This window comes from Emys orbicularis, chromosome 9 (genome assembly GCF_028017835.1).
Source record: "Emys orbicularis isolate rEmyOrb1 chromosome 9, rEmyOrb1.hap1, whole genome shotgun sequence".
Taxonomy (NCBI): Eukaryota; Metazoa; Chordata; order Testudines; family Emydidae; genus Emys; species Emys orbicularis.
Genome location: NC_088691.1, coordinates 22996795 through 23014440, shown reverse-complemented (window position 1 = coordinate 23014440; position 17646 = coordinate 22996795). Strand labels below are relative to the sequence as shown.

General features: G+C 39.8%; 1 protein-coding gene across 1 annotated transcript; it reads right to left on the bottom strand.

Annotated features, from left to right (window-relative positions):
* Nucleotides 1–4742: 4742 nt before the first annotated feature.
* Nucleotides 4743–17400, bottom strand: ZC3H12B (zinc finger CCCH-type containing 12B). Its single transcript, XM_065411160.1, has 5 exons — nt 16784–17400; nt 8684–8823; nt 7588–7822; nt 7395–7501; nt 4743–6166 (listed from the first exon to the last, which is right to left on the bottom strand). Exons 1-5 carry the CDS (start codon nt 17392–17394, stop codon nt 4743–4745), a joined length of 2517 nt encoding a protein of 838 aa, XP_065267232.1. The 5' UTR covers nt 17395–17400.
* Nucleotides 17401–17646: the final 246 nt, after the last annotated feature.

Here is a 17646-nt window from a genome sequence, read left to right as displayed (position 1 = left end):
CAATCAACTTAAAAAGTCTTCCATGTTTGCCTCATAATACCACTAACAAACCTTTAAATACATTCAGACAAGTTTTATGGGGATTTTGCACAGTACATCACTAACCACCACCACCTCCATGTTCTAAATAAAACAGGCCAAAGTGAGATTATGCTTCTTCCTCAGAGGCTAACCAAATAGTGTAACGGGGAAAGCATACTGTGATTTCTATGTGATAGTGAACTTACATTCTTTAGCTTGAAATATTGTGGTGGGATTTTTACATATAATACACATACACACAGCAATCTTTCAGCAACAAGAAGCCCTATGCAAGAGAAATGCTCTGTCATTTAAAAAAAAAAAAAAAAAAAAAAAGCTGTCAACTCAACATTTACTGTTGAAGCGTATAATGGTGAAACATTTAATGGTCTGAACAACACTATGAACTTACCACTCCCCATTCAAGTAATCAATTGATAGTTCAAAACAGGTTAATACTTAAGAATTCCTCAGAACAGCATCTATCTGAAATTACTGGTTTTTTTGTTTTTTGTTGGCTTCTTTTGAACAGTGCTGTTCTCACATGCTGCTGTGGAATAAGACTGGGCTCACAGTATGGCCCTGATGGATTTTTCTTAGGTGGTGGTAAGGAAACAACCATATACATGCCATCTTCCAAAAGTTTTGTTATGGTAAAATTCTTAAAAGTGGGTAATATGGGAGAATTTCTTCATTCACACCTTGATCATTCTGATTTTTTTAGTCCTTAAAAATCACTCCAAAAGGCAAAAATTCACATTTTCAGAGGCAAACTGGCTTTAAAAAAATAAAATAAAATAAAGTACTTTGGTGATAAGTTCTTTAGTCAGTCTGCTTTACAGTTTGTTCTTATCAACCATACACATTCTTTGCATTTTAAAAACAGTTAAATTAATCAAAACTTTACAGAAAGCTAAAAATACGGCCATGCTAGTGAATGCATTACATGCAGCATCAGATAGAGCATTGCACACTTAGTACAGTGATTTACGAAGACCATGTACTGGTTTAACGTCCATTTTCACTCTTTTTGTCATTGAGACTTACATTATATTTGGGTCAACCAAAAAACCCAAAGAGATTTTATAAAATTTTACAACAATTAAACAGTAACGTTTAATTCTACAAATGGATAAAGCAAACTACTGTAGCTCAATAGTACACCAACAGGACTAATAGTAGTCAAATAATCTATATACACAAGCTCATACAATACTAAATACCATGTGATATTTACAAAAACATTAAGTAGCTTCAGGTAACATTCCAGAAATACATTTAGTTTATTCCAAATCATTACTCAGTTGCCTAATAAACTGAAGGTAATGTAATCTTCAGTGACAAACTACATAAAAGTAAGATAGCTGAGGAACATGAAGACCAGCAAGCTAGGGAGCCCTGGGATGAAAACCTGGCCCTACTGACTTGAATAGGTCAGGATTTCACGCAATTTTATTTTTTGCTGTTCTTTATCTAGGACTATGTTAATCTTTGGAGGGTTTTTTTTCCTTTTTAAATATATACTCTGGAATTGTTCTATTATACAAATTTAAAAGTGTATTTAAATATTGTGCTCTCAAAAAGAGCATTTATACAAACTCATATTTACAATAAGACACCAATGATCGTGTGTTTCTTGAGATCAACTCTTCTGTGTTTGAAGAACTCTAAGCTTAAGTGCTGAAGGTTAATGAACGTTAGTGTTTTGAATTGGCATTTGAAGATATCTTAAAACGTATGTGGATCGTTGAATGCTCTAAGTTGAATTAGCTGATCACGAGACACTAAACCATGTTTATAAATTATTACTTTTAAGAGGAATAACTTAGAAGCAAAAATTCTGCAGACCATTTCTACAAGACTTCATCATTTTTTTCCATATTTCTATACAATGTAAACATTCTTGGCTCATCTTAGAAAAAATGCCTTCAAAGAAGTGCCTTAGAGAAAGGGTTTGCTGGATTTATACTAGGATTCTACTCTCACTCCTTCCTAATAAATACAAGGCCCTGAAGAAGACTGAATTTACTATCAGGTTAAAGTCAGTGAAAGAGTTAAAATGACACGTTATCTCCATAAACCATCCAAAACCTTATGCAGTAACCTCTGCTCAGTATTACAAATAAAGTTTGCTGAGAGACACCTCTATCAAACCATCTTGCAAGAGTCTGTATAGGTGGGGAGAAGGAAAACATTTTTCTACATACACATTTAATTCCATGCAAGATGGAAAGTGTGAGTACACAAAACCTCATTTAAAAACTAAACCATACATGTATAATTAACCTGTTAAGCAGGGTCTACAGCAGTTACATCATTACAGTTCTATTTATAAACACGTGCAGATGATTCATTAACACTGACATTTTTTACATAAAATTCCATTGCAAGAATGTATTTGTTTAATAAATAGACTAAAGATAACTTATGTAATATAATGCTTTTAAGTGTACACACAATATCTGTGCACACTGTAATAAAGTGGATTTGAAAAGTTGTCCTTGTTTGTCTATAAACTACAAGTGCCCATTTTAAATAAAAAGATTCATAATTACCCATGGGCTACTTCCCTGTGACACACAGTGTCACAAACATGGTGAAAATGCAATATTGAAGTTAATCTAGAGATGGTTTTTGTACAGTTTTTTTATACAATCAAGAAAAAGAGAGATACAATTTGTATCAACAAACAAAAGGTCATTTCTGGTTATTTGAGGCATTACTCTCAGCTGCTTTTACCATAAAAGAGAAGAGAATATGAAGTAATTGGAAGTTAAAAAATATAAAATGCTAGTTAAGATATGCTTTGAAAGTTGGTCAAGAGTAAAAATATTTTTTTATAGTTATTTGCTAACTTTTTGAAGATTAGTTGATTTTTATTAACAGCAATGATCTGCAACTAATTAAAACAATTATTTTTAATACTCCAGGTATGAAGAAAATAATCTTCAAGTTAATGCAATTTGAACACATAATGATATGGCCATGACAAAATATGTAAGTAGTCTGAGAGGTACCTGTGTGGACACTAAATATTTATCATGTGTGAAATGATGTGAACAGCCAACATACTAATACATTTACTTTAATTGCATCTGTAACTTTTTCACATTTTGCACATGATAAATAGCCCACGAGATACACTTAGAATCAATGCAGGTTTTACAGTAGCAAGTGGAAGTAGTGTAGTAGTCTTTGGTCCTCAGACAAACAGAACCAGAAAGCAGCATGCAAGCCATTATCAAAACACCAGAAACAACCCTGACTGCAGCCTCACGTTCTGTGTGTTTCACAGTAAGAAACATTTAGGCAGTGTCACACCTTCTCATGAAGAAACAAAAGGCCATAAACCAGGCCTTCTCAACTTTCATGAAAAAAACTACAGTAGAAGTCAACAAGTCCTAGCTCGAGACGTATCGAGTTAGTAATGGTTCAAAATGTTGAAATATACATTGATTCAAAAAGGGCGTCCATTCAGTGCAGCTTAAAAAAACCAATAAACGCCTCTTATGGAGGCATTTAGCTACAAAGGTTCCCACCCCTGAGCAAAATACTAGTTGCACAAACAATGCCACACAGAATTTTTTTTCTTGCCTGTCAAAATAAAAGCTTTAAAATCCTTCAGGAGGAAAATACGCACCTTTGGGTCAACCTGAAGTGCAAAGTAGGCCAGGTTGCAGCAAAGATGTAGCATCCCTTTTCAGAACCAGCCCCTCTCCCCTTTTAAACATTGTCTATTCATCTGTTGGAGTGTAATTCTAACCCTTCAAATACTATCCCTAGCCACAAAAGAAGGGTTGCAGTTTCTACTAAACTGGATATTCACACATTAACATCCACTACCTTCCCCTCCACTTGAGGGTGAGTAATGAACAGTGCATAAGTAAAGTGACAGTCTACAATTGACCCTTAAAATGTACTATTGTACATTTTGTACTCATCAGTACTTCTGAAGAGGAAGGCTACAGTTTATCCTACTTTTAACATTGAATTGGGACTCAATCCTGAAAGATGCTGAGCACTTTTGCCTAAATGCTTTGCTGGATTGGAGCCAGTGGTGAATTGGAGCCGAAGTGCTCAGCACACCTTACAGGATCAAGCCCTGGGTGGATAGATTTAAAAGCTAAGAGATACCAATTATGTTGATATTTAAAAGTGAAAAAGGGAATAGATCAGGTTTGTTTTACAAACGGAGGATTATTTTAGTTGTTGGCAAGTCATCCCATTAAAAAAAATATTTGACCCAGAGGAATGCAGTGTCAAAGCCAAAGTCTTATGATCCCGGAATGTATAGAGCGTATTTTGAAAAGCCAATTATATATTTATAATCAAATTGAAACTATACATTGATACATGCAATATAATTGCTAACAATAGTTTTGAATGAACAGCTTTAGACTCTAAAAGTGTAACCTTGTAGTTCTTAGTTAAATAATATATTCATGCAAAAATGTATGCACTTCCTGTAAAATACCTTTTAAAATGCCCTATTTTTGAAATCCTAAAATATTCATTATATTTACAATACAATCTGCTTTTATATAGTGCCTCACACATATATTTAATGATTGCTATAGGGTACATAATTTTATACCACAGAATTAGAAAATATTTACAATAGATTTGCCCACTTCCCTTATTTTTAACTTTTCCTCCAGATCCTGCCCACTATACACTCAATACTATTTGTCTTTAAGAGTTCAAAAAGAAGCTCTAACATTTTAACGCCCTGTTCTCAATTTGGCAACAATCATAGCTGCCAGCTGTTGTGCGTCTGTCATATGGGGATTTTTCTCCATTACCGAGAGGACAATACCAGCAGGGAAAATATTGCAGAGATTCTTGTATGTCTGATACTGATGTTCTGGAATAATATGCTGTTCCTGTGGCTCTCCACATACCCCAATCCAGGGATTCCTCCAGAGTTGCTCCATCTTTTCAGGCATGCTTCTTACCATTACAGGTTCATAACATGGTTGCATGAGATTGTTGCTTAGTGGATAGGAGTGGTAAGCGTAAGTATCAGCAGCACATGGTAATGGATCCCAACTAGCATGCTGCTCTCGACAGAGGGGTGGCCTTCTCTGCCGCATAGGGTTACTTTCATAAAGCCGTGAGTCAGAAATACTGTCCATTCTTGTCATGACCAAGGCACGGCTTGGCTGTGCAGTGGCTGATGGATGAACATTCTGAGGCACTGGGTAGTCTCCTGGACAACTGGACCGTGCTCCAACAACTGGATGCTGGACATGCAGTGCTAAATGGGAAACAGACTGTTTGCGAGGGAGTTGTTTAGGCTCTTCAGTTCCATAACTCTGAACTCTAGTTAAGGCTTCATGGTAACCATGGGAAAAAGGCTGAAGACGATTTTGGGATGAAAGTCTGTGGACCTTCACATTGTCTTCGGCCCTGGCATCTGCTACACCCAGATACAAATCATTATAAGAGGAATAAGAATCATTACTTGTATGGCTTAAGCGATTGTCAGGACAGGGGCTTGAATTTCTAGAGTACATCCCTTGGTCTGCATCAGCCCCATAATAATCTGTGTTACGCATACTGCTTATGCTCAAATTGGAGAAATCACTGAGCATGGAATAGTAGCCATGGTCTCCTAAAGATTCATATTTGGGATACTGGTCTGTATAGCTAACAGAAGTGCCATGGCTATTGGTGACCAGTATGGGAGGATACTGCACACTGGCCATGTGTTCTAGTGAGGATTTTTGATGACTAAATTGCGATGACCCTGGTACAGGGCTGCTTGCAGAACGAGTATTTAATGCACCAACAGCATGGCTTTTTGAAGGAGGGATTGTTGGTACACTTAATGCAGAAACAAGAGAAGGGACAGAGTTGGCTTCTGACTTCCGAGCTACTGACAGTCTTTCCTCAGGTTCCACAGCAACTGATCTAATGCTTGGGTCTGACTGGCGTTTGGGGGCAATACGTTTCACTTCAGAATTGATTTCTCCTTTGGAAATGGATGATCCTGTGCCACATTTGGCCAAAGCTCCCTCACTCATAGTTTTCACAGCAGACAATTTGGCACTTATTCGAAGCTCATCTGCTACTGACCTCTGAGGCTGATTTGCGCGTTCTGGATGGTAATATTTACATTTGTGTCCATAGGTGCATTTTTTGCCTGCAAAAGAAGTCTCCAAATTAAACATGTCAAAAACAATCAATCCCACAGAAAGCTATATTACAGTAAGCTAAACAATCTATAACCCACTAACCCTCTCTTTTTGTCCGATGCCTATAGAGGTGTTAATGGGCCACTCTACCTGGAATGGTCCCTTACAATATGTGGTAACTACTTATGCTAAACAATCTGTTCCACCTTGCATTTTGCTGTGAGGCTGGGAGTACCTTCCCAGACCTGAAGAAGAGCTCCGTGCATCTCAAAAGCTTTTTTCTTTCATCAACAGAAGTTAGTCCAATAAAAGATATTGCCTCACCCACCTTGTCTCTCTAATGAGCTAAACAAAAAGATTCAGTGTTCAATACTGTATTATTTGTAATACTTTTGGGGTTGTAGAGTGAAAGTAGATGCTTATGAAAATAAAGAACTAAGATGAGCACAGGCACCGACTTTCATTTTTCTGGGTAGGTATTCCACCCCTGCTCTGCTGAGGCCCCGCCCCCACTCCACCCCTTCTCCCAAGACCCCAACGAGGGTTCCACCTCTTCCCACCCCCACTCTGCCCCTGCCCCAAGCGCACCCCACCCTCGTTCCGCCTCTACTCTACTAGTAGAAGCAGCTGACTGGGGGAGGCTGGTGCGTGCTGAGCACACGCTATTTTTTTCCCCTGTGAGTGCTTCAGCACCGGAGCACCCAGGGAGTTGGTGCCTATGATAGACTAATCTGGAGTTTTGTATATACAAGGGCAGCTACTGAGCATGTCTCCTGCTCACAGGTCAGCTGTGAACTGTAGTGCTCTCCCTCATATTATAATTGTTGAGCACTGATAATCTGCTCATTGCTGTACAAGACAAAAGAGTATCTCTATCACAGAATTTATACAGTACAGGACTTCTCCTCCTTTGAGTAAAACTATACAAAATGGTATGATAGCTTTTTAATGTGGATAAATATCCACTATGAATTTGGACCCAGGGCTTCACAGTTGAAAACCTATGTGTCTTCACCTTTTGAATTATTTCCCTATCCCAAATGCTATATATGTTTCTTTAAAAAAAAAAAAAAAAAAAAGGTGGAGATTGAAGCTAGTGTCCAATCTGGATGCTAGCAAGTAAAACAAGCCTGGTTTTGGTTTTAAAAACTTAAGGGAAGGCTAATTACATGATATTAACTTTTTACTAAAGTCTCCCTTTGTACACAGAACTCAATCTGACTGTTGTGTACCTACCATAAGGGCATGGTTGTTTTTTATGTTCAGGAATAACAGGCCTTTTTCTTAGGAAATTTTCAAGGCTTGGACCATGGCGTCCTAAAGGATCATCAGGAGGCATAAATCTGGAGAGAAAAAAAGATGAAATATCTATTTCACTTTCCACTGTGAACTTTAACTGTAAATTTCACAATATAAAGGAAGAACATACTTGTCATTCACAAAAGAATACATTAGCAGGCGTTCCTCTATGAATTTCTTCCACTCTGGCTTTTCATTCTGAAGATCCCGATAATTGTCATTTGACACAATGATGCCATCTGAGTCAAAAGCCAGTTTTACTATGAACCGGTCATCATAGCAGACCACCCTTCTTCCCTGAACTCGCCGAGATGGGGTGAAGACAAGAATTTTTTCTTTCTCCAATTTACGTAAAATTTCTTGATCTGCAAGATAAGTTTAGATGGTTTAAATAATTGCATTAAGAAACAAGCCACTCCAAGTTTTCACTAAAAACTGTTTTTTGGTTGTTGTTTTTTAACTTTATATTGGAAAGGGAGTTCAATAGTTCCTGACTAACAATAATACTTTGCATTCAATATGCTCAGATGCTATGATCATGGGAGGAAATGTAAGCATCTAGACTTATATGGCACTTTTCCTCCAAGGATTTCAAAGCACTTTACAAATATTCAGGCTTCTCACCCACTCCCCTTCCACCAGCACTGTACAATCAACCTGCTATTCCTAGCTCAATAAACGTGCAAATACTGTGGTCTAAAGTCTATACTTGCTCTACATCACCATCCAAGGATTCCACCTCTGTCAGAGGAATACTGGGCTGCTTGGCAACCTTAAAGCAGGTTGAGTAAGGCCAAGAAGCTATCCTTATATTCCTAAAATCCTTGTCATTGGGAGGAAATATTAATATTTCTCTCCACAGTACAGAAATGTATTTTATCAGTATTAGAAAAACCTATATTATTCCTACTTGCAGGTACTTATAATGGACTTTAACTAGCAAAAATCTCCCTCAGTTTCAATTTGAGTGCTGAACCTTCTGGTCGCCATCCTCCACCCAAAAGTTGACTATTTCAGTAGTGACATACGTGTAAATTTGTGAAGCTGTTGGGAATATCTTTTGGGATGAAAGACAAAATATCATTTTACTGAATTAACACTGCCTCAAATTATCTGCTCCATGCTTAAAATAATCCTTTTAATCCAAGAAACAATTTTTTGCTACAATCTTGTAATAATACAATTATTTTACCACAGGATGAAAGTAAATCTTTTTGAAATGCTACCTGTAATTGGTGCATCAGGTCGAGACTGCTCTTTTCTCCACGCAGGTACAAAAACAGTGATATCTTTATGTCCTTTCTCCAGAAACCACTCAACAGCTAGCTGAATTCCCCGACAGGAAAATTCTTCTTTATTCCCATGGCTTAAAAATATGGCAAAGTATTCGTTTAAACTAGGATCAGAAAGAGTTAGCAAATGACAACAAAGAACTAGCTAATGATGCTTACTGCCATGGTATAGGCATTTTATAATACCTAAACACAAAAAGAACAAATAAATTTCACCAATAGCAAAAGGGTTTGACAAAAATTACTCATTTTCAAAATGAATTTTTTTTTTTTTTAAAAAGGGAATGAAACATCAAGGATTTCTCAAAGATTATAGTTTACTCTGTTAGTGAATCAAGTCGTATAGCATACAATTCAGATGAAGCATCTTTAAATCACTCTACAAACTTGATTCACTTTCGAAAATGGCAACATAAGTTAGTTTTACAGAAATATGGATTTCTGAAGAGTTTGCTGAAAATCATTTAAGGCCCTGATTGTGCAACTCAGTGTGTTCATGGATGTACTGCTACATTACAGCAATAGGCAATGAATTGCAGGAACAAGTCCTAAATCTTTAAGTGATGTTATAGGCCTTTCATGCCTCATTCAGGAGAGCACTAGTCAGCACTGCAAATGAAATCCTATGGAAGTCAGTGAGAATTAACTTTAAATCATGCTTAGTGCTATCCTAAATCAGGCCCTTAGTATTTTATTTGATCAGTAGATTAATTTCTCACCAGTGACCTAATTTTACAGAGAGAGAGAGAACGAGAGTGTGTGTGTGTGTGTGGGGGGGGTATTAGAAATTTATCTGGATATCATATGTAACAATTCTGATTATTTTATTGTAGAAAACATCTTAACTGCACACTTTTTAATGTGTTTTATGGAGGAGAGAGGCCAGATGGGGTAGAAAAATAATTGAGAACTGTACAAATCTATTACAGCTCACTCACTGGTATTTTGGTTGTATGTGAGAACCCAGACCAGATCCTGCATTTTGGAAAAGTAATTTATTTCAATGTATTGTCTGTTTTATATTTGCATTTTAAAATGGTATTTTGAGGTATTTCAGTTAGGGGTAGGATGATTTACTTTTTTTTACCCATTGTGGATGTGCATTTCACAGATGTACAACTGCAGATTTCTTATAAGCTACTTGGTTAGAGTGAAAAAGTGATATATGCTTGTAAAAAAAGATTATAAATAGTAGTGCCTGGACACCCACACAACTACTACACCAACTCAGTAGAAGAGCATAAACTGTAAAAGTCTGCAAGTACTTAGTGCTAAACTAGTGTACAAGGGTACTACAAAATTCAGAGCAAAATTAAAAATAGCACTTGAATATATTTCATAAAATAACTTGGATGATGATTCACCAATTGCCATATACAGTAACTCCTCACTTAAAGTCGTCCCGGTTAAGGTTGTTTCATTGTTACGTTGCTGATCAATTAGAGAACATGCTCGTTTAAAGTTGCGCAATGCTCCCTTATAACGTGGTTTGGCAGCCGCCAGTTTTGTCCACTGCTTGCAGAAAGAGCAGCCTGTTGGAGCTAGCTGGTGGGGACTTGGAACCAGGGTGGACTGGCAGCCCCCCTATCAGCTCCCCGCTCCCCTAAGTTCCCTGGGCGGCAGCCGCCCAGCAGGCTATCAGTTGCCGGCAGTTCAGCTGTCCCTCCCCCCACTGCCATGTGCTGCTCCTGCCCTCTGCCTTGGAGCTGCTCCTGGGAGCCTCCTGCTTGCTGTGCAGGGCCGGGGGCGGCTAATGTCAGGGTGTCCCCCTCCTCCTTGCTCCTGCCCCTCTCCCCCCCCCCCCGCTTACCCCATCTCCATAGAACAGAGCGGGGGGACATGACAGGGCTCAGGACAGAGGGAGCTTGCTGGTAGCAGCTGCTGTCTCAACTTGCTGATCTACTTAAAAAGGCAATGTACTTAGAGTGGGGTCAGCGTACTTAAAGGGACAATGCATATCTCTCTCTCACACACAAACTCACAGGGTGTGTGTCTCCCCTCCCTCCATTTGTACTGCCTTGTAGAGTCTGAGGCTACATTAACGTGTTAATCCTTGAGGGCTCAGCTGTTCTAGTTCATCATTTAGCAGTAAGGCACTCCCTGGGAAATATCCCACCCTCTGACTTCACCATCTCAACCAAGCTTCACAATCATCATTGCTGTGTACAGTATTAAATTGTTTGTTTAAAACTTATTCTGTGTATATGTGTGTGTGTATGTGTATATATTAGTCTTTTGTCTGGTGAAAAAAAATTCCCTGGCACCTAACCCCCCCCCCCCCCATTTACATTAATTTTTATGGGGAAATTGGATTCGCTTAACATCTTTTCGCTTAAAGTCGCATTTTTCAGGAACATAACAACAACATTAAGCGAGGAGTTACTGGACTTACAAACAACATCAGGCTTTTTACATATCAGAGCTGTAAGCCAAAACATTCCTCATTTAGGCCTTGGCTACACTGCCGCTGTACAGCGCTGCAACTTGGTGCGCTCAGGGGTGTGAAAATGCCCCGCAGCGAGTGCAGCACTGTAAAGCGCCAGTGTAATCAGCGCCTGCAGCGCTGCACGCTCGCTCGCAGTGCTACAAGCTATTCCCCTCGGAGAGGTGGAGTACATACAGCGCTGCGAGAGAGCTCTTGCAGCGCTGGCGGCGCAACTACACTCGCGCTTCACAGCGCTGCCACGGCAGCGTTGTGAATTCTCAAGTGTAGCCAAGGCCTTAGGGTTTTCCCGTTAAGCCTGCACCTTCCAAACTGACAGCCTAGTGATTGTTTAGGGCACATACAGGTAGCCACAAACTCCAAAAGATAAACAGTCCATTGAAATTAATGCAGTTTTTAGAAATTTAGTTGGGTTATTAAGCAGCAATCAAGCAATCATGAACTGCTACTAATTTTGCCAGTTCCTGATATTCTGGCAACTAAATTTTAGGAATACTGCTTTGATTCTCTCATTAGCCAATACTGACAATTAACATTACATAGCTGGGCAGTGCACTTTTACATTAGAAAATTAGTATTTCATTATAGAGCTGCACAGTTGCAAAGATAAAACTTGCTATTAATGGCACAGCTTTTATTTTCACATTCCAATTACTACTTCATGGTGTATTGATTTACAAAACAGTTGTGGTGTATTGTTCAACAAAAATATTACACAGTGAGTCAGAATTTACACTTGGGCCTTTGCCCAGTCTCTGTATACACAAACATGGAACTACCTTTTTTGCTTATCAGGGCCAGTACGCAGTCATAGTACGCAGCCCTATGAAGATTTCAGACAGAACTGTGAGGCTGCAGAGACTGGGAACTTCTTAAACCCTGGAGCACCCCAGGATTGGGAGTGTGCAAAGGTGGATTCAAGCTACTTTGCCTCTCCCTTGGCTGTGAGTTCTGTGCTCACCTCCCAGGGACTGTCTATATGGGAAAGTTTTACCAGTTATCCTGATATAGTTAAACAGGTATAGTTATACTTTTAACCTTCTAAATTCACACCATAGGTTATATCAAAGAAACTTTTCTGGATAGACAAGGCCTGAGAGGCATAGCACAGAATCTCACCCTAAACATCAACATCATTAACTATTTTACTGCCCATCAAAGCACAGATGATGAGAGGTATCACATTATGAAACATCCATTTCCCAAAGTGTGGAGGAGGGAGCAAGGGAGCATTTAAGACTAGTGGGAGGGAGAGAATGAAAGATAGAATAATTAAGATGTGTACACTTTTAACACTACAATCTGGAGTTGCGGGGAAGAAATCGCAAGGGGTGCAATTGATTTCATTTTCCTGAAGGAGAAGGACAGCAGTAGCCACTCAGCTTTCAGAAGTTCTGGAAACACTGAGTTAAAGCCAGGACAAATTAGTACTAACTAAAGAAATCTGTTAATCATGTTCTGTCTTCTGCAAACAAATAAGACAGCATGCACTGAAATATACACCTTGCCACTTCCTTAGAGCAGGTATGCACCACACCTGGAAACATTCTTCAATCAATGTCTTGAAAACAAAATGTTCCCAGCAGATTTGTCATTTTGTGTAGTGTGTTTTTTTTTTTTCCCCTTATGCAAAGATGTGTTGTCAAGTATCTCACAGGCTTTATACAATATATTGTAGAATTAGTATTAAAAAGTTTGACGAAACTGTTTTTTGGGGAAGAAATAAAGGAAACTGTTTATGAGCGATATTTATGAATCTTAACCTTTGTTAAAACTATAGTTTTAGGGAAAGACAAAGGCAATGCCATGAATTATAAAAAGCTCATCAAGACATCCTCTTTCATACTCAAATGTAATACAGTAGAACCTCATAATGATGAGCACTTTGGGAATGGAGGTTGTTCATAACTCTGAACAAAATGTTGTGATTGTTTTTTCAAAAGCTTACAGCTGAACATTGACTTAATACAGCTTTGAAACTTTACTATGCAGAAGAAAAATGCTGCCTTTTACCATCTTAATTTAAATGAAACAAGCACAGAAACAGTTTCCTGACCTTGTCAAATCTTTTTTTTAAAAACTTCCCCCCCCCCCCTTTTTTTTTAGTAGTTTATGTTTAACACAGTAATGTACTGTATTAGCTTTTTTTTTTGGTCTCTGCTGCTGCCTGATTGTGTACTTCCGGTTCCAAATGAGGTGTGTGGTTGACCGGTCAGTTCGTAACTCTGGTATTCGTAACTCTGAGATTCTACTCCAGGGGTTCTCAAACTGGGGGTCAGGACCCCTCAAGGGGTCATGAGATTTTTACATGGGGGGGGGGGTCGCGAGCTGTCAGCCTCCACCCCAAACCCCGCTTTGCCTCCAGCATTTATAATGGTGTTAAATATATTTAAAAGTGTTTTTTATTTATAAGGGGGGTCGCAGTCAGAGGTTTGCTATGTGAAAGGGGTCACCAGTACAAAAGTTTGAGAACCGCTGTCTACTGTATAGAGAAACAGATGTTTGCATGTGGTCTGTTTTACTAATACCAATATCATAATTAAAACGACAGCTGATCAACATAGTCCAAAAAACACGCAACTTTAACAATCCATACGTAAGCAATATGAAGGCTCATGAAAAAATATCAAGTGAAATACTAGAATGAATGCATATACCTCTCTTTGATAAAAAGCCATTGGAGGAGAATCAAAAGTGAAGTCAGTGACTGAAAATCACATGGTCCTATTTCTGGGCAAGTTCTCTATATTTGACTGGATATCTTTGATCGTTCCAAAATTTGGGGAAAATACCAGACCAAAGCTGAACATTTGAACGTTAATCCCATGTGTTCACCTCAAAATGAAAATCTACTCTTAAAGAGCTTGCTTCATAGGGACCAGCAAAGGGAGTCTAAGCACCAAGTTCAGCTCTGTTTATCAAAGTATTTAAACTGGGGAGATGCTGCTATTTTTACCAGGACAGAATATGGCCCTAAATATGTAACTTATTTGGCAGTTTAGCTACATTGTCCAAGAAACAAACATGAAAAATATTTACTATTTTACTTCTTACCATATGTTGATTAAAGGGATACCATCAATTTGAAAATAATATTTCTATCTGAACTGGTCTATACCAGTGGTTCTCAAACTTATTTGATCAGGCCCCCCTTCTTTATGTCTGTAGTCATTTACACCCCCTCTCCTCCAAAAAGTTACATGTACAACTGCCCAGCTCTGAAGGCAGAACAGAGAGCAGGGGCTGTTGGACGGTCATACAGCTCTGAAGGCAGCACTGCACCAGCAGCAGCATAGAAGTAAGGATGGCAATGTGAAAAGTGACATTAACAAATATCAATTTTCACAGCAGACGTAACCCATTGCTACCCTTACTTTTGTGCTGCTGCTGCCACCAGGGGGCTGACAACCGGAGGGGCCCCCCCCTCCACGTGAGGGATTGGGGAGGGGAAGGTGGGTGACTCATGAGAGGGACATAAAGGGGGGCACCAGCTAAAGGTGGGGCATGTGAGCTCCCCACATGACCCCCCACATGACCCCTCCCCAGTCTGGGCCCCCATGCTCTTCCCGTCCACTCCCCATACCACGTTACTTGGGGGGGCTCTGTCCTCCCACTGCGCCAGATACTGATTTCAGGCAAAAGGAGGTCTGTACAGCCCTCGCCTGAGGACTGGGATGAGGGCAGTACCGGTACAGCCGCACTGGAGGAGCTGCCAGCACGGGGCACTGGATCCCAGCTGTGGTTCCTGGGAGAGCCCCGCAATTCAGTTCCTGAACCGCGGGGCTCTCCCAGGAACCTTGGGGCTCTCCCAGGAACCGCAGCGGCGAAAGGAGCAGAACATGGGGCCGCCGGGTGGCCCCACACTGGCAGCTCCTCCGGCGCGGCTGTACTGGTACCGCCCCCACCCCTGTCCTCCGGCGGAGCTGTATAGACCCCAGGTGAGGCAGCTGCATGGAAAGGCTGGGGGCAGGGATGGAGACAGTACAGCCGCGCCAGAGGAGCTGCTGGCGTTCTGCTCCTTCGCCGCCGCGGTTCCCTTCTGAATGTGCGAGGCCCCCCACCCCCCCGGTGTCTGGTGAGGGGCATGTGACCCTCCCTGGTGATGGCGCTCCAGCTATTCCCTTTATCTCCTCCCCCCCACCTCCTGAGTGGGCACAGCCCTTCTGCACAAGCCCCAGGTGCCTTGGGCTGACAGCAGACGCTCTTAAAAAAAAAAAAAAAAAAGCTCACAGCTTGTACCTCCCTTAACACATTCCTGTGCCTTCCAAGGAAGGCACGCCCCATTATTTGAGAACCGCTGGTCTATACACATTTTATACTATTATAATTACTTCAGTAAGGAGTATGTTTTTTGTTTTTTTTGTTTTTTTTCACACTGGCTCAATCTCTAATGTGGACACAGTTACACTGGTATAAAAAGTGCCTTATAACAGCACAGCGTATTCCACATCTCGTACAGAAATACCAGTATAAAGCAACTTTATACCAATATAGCCACATCCAAACACATCACATAGATGAGGCCTTATACCCACTATTGTCACAAGTAACATCCAAGATTACTTTAAATGAAAGTGATTAAAGAAAATACATGTGTTTTTTTTTAAAGATTACTTTGTGTACAGTCAATTCCATTGTTTTGTTGATGGTCAGGATATCAGTTATGAACTCTGCAGCAGACCGTAAACATGCATGCTCTTCCCCAGGCCCTGTAACATAGTGCTCAGCAGAAAAGCTGAAACTGAAGATGTAGCAGGGAGATGTCAGCACAGGGGGAAAAGGGGGTGGGAGAATAGTTGAGCAGAGAAATGTTTGTCGTGTTGTTATTAAGCCCATCCAAAATACCCATTCAACCAGCAACAGAGAAACAGAAAAGCCTTTATAAAGAACTTCCAAATGAATTTTTTAATTTATTTCAAAGCATAAAATTTTAAATGTGTTTTATCAAAAAAACTGAATTTTCTGAATTTAATTAAAAAAATTCAGGTTGAGAGTTCTTTAAAAGAAAATTGAGAAGGCAATAATAAAGAATGCCTGTTGGATAAGCACTGCCTGTAGAAATCTTGACATCAGTGGACCACACCACACGGTTTGGCTAGGGAATTTCCTCCTGTTTCAAGTTGAACAAGACCAAAGATAGACTGATCCTTTCCCCATGGTAAGCACTGTATATTGAAAATGCTCCCTTAGCTGAGACTACTCGTCTTGGCTATCAAGCTGCTTTTAAAACAACTCTTCCACCCACTCTGATGTCCAAGCTGCCATTAGATATTTTAGAACAAGACTGATAAAGTGTTTCAAAAACTTAAAAACAAAACCTTTGCTGCAGTATAACTAAACTCTTATTTATTGGTTAATTAATAGATTTACGGGAGCAGAGGACTGCAAAAAAGAATGATATAGAGGGAGCTGATTTTTGGGGTAGGGATTGCAAAAAGAGGAGTATCAACATATTTTGAACAGTGGGTGAAAGAAACCAGAAATTAAACAGGAGCATATAGTCAACATAACATGATTTTGTCATTCAAATTGAATATTTATATATAAACATACTGGTGTATTATTTAAAAAATGCTTACACTGAGGCCTACCTCATAGCCACGTTACTTCCATCAATGACAATTGGTCTTAAGTTGTCAGTGTTATCCACTACTTCATCTTCAAGTGACAGTTCAGGGCTGGCCATTTCCTTTGGGCAAGGACCCCTGGGCACCAGAGTACCACTACTACTGCCGACACTGCCTTGTCCCTCTGATTCACCCTTGTTGCCAAGTCTCACGAGTTCTGCCAAAATATCATTGATAAGAGCATCTGCTCCCAACTTGTTCAGCACTGCCTGGATCTGTTCTCCAGCATACCCAAGCTTTAAAGCAAAATCCATTTTAGCCTGGTATTCCTTGTCCAAGTTTATTTTACACTCTTCCAGTTTCAAGTCCTGAAGGATACTGCTCTGTGAGAAACTTGGACGATCCAGGCAAGGAGAGCGACAGAGTTGCCTATGTGGTTTAGTAGAAATTTCCTTTTCCCTCCACTGAATATTGCTACAGCTGTTCTTGAAGCATTGTTGTTCAGGCTCACTTTCTGAGCTTGTCCATTCCTCAGATTCAGCACTGCAGTCCCCAGCATCCTGTTCCACATTCCTCTCTTCTTTGGAATGCCTCTTCTCCATTTTCAACTTCTCCACCATAGACCAGGCCGTCATCACGTTCAGCTTCCAGCCAGAGATCTCAAACTTCTCTTTCACTTCCAAAGCTGCCTGGGATTCATACTAAATTGCATCTTGTAGGCTAATTGAAAGTGCACACAAGGCTGGAGTTCATCTGTCTTGCTTGATATGTGCTAGTGTATACAAAGCCAATATATAATCCTAAATAAACAAAACACACAAACACACACAATTAGCTTTTGTCAAATTCTTCAAAAAGGTTTGACTACCATACTTTTATTTAAAAAG

Excerpts from the sequence above, each read along its gene's own strand:
- ZC3H12B (XM_065411160.1), bottom strand. The coding sequence starts at position 17,394 with ATGACGGCCTGGTCTATGGTGGAGAAGTTGAAAATGGAGAAGAGGCAT. Across the intron at positions 8,824-16,783 it reads GGAAGTAACGTGGCTATGAG|CCATGGGAATAAAGAAGAAT; the intron begins GTAGGCCTCAGT and ends CATATTTTTAAG. Across the intron at positions 6,167-7,394 it reads AAAACAACCATGCCCTTATG|GCAAAAAATGCACCTATGGA; the intron begins GTAGGTACACAA and ends CTTCTTTTGCAG.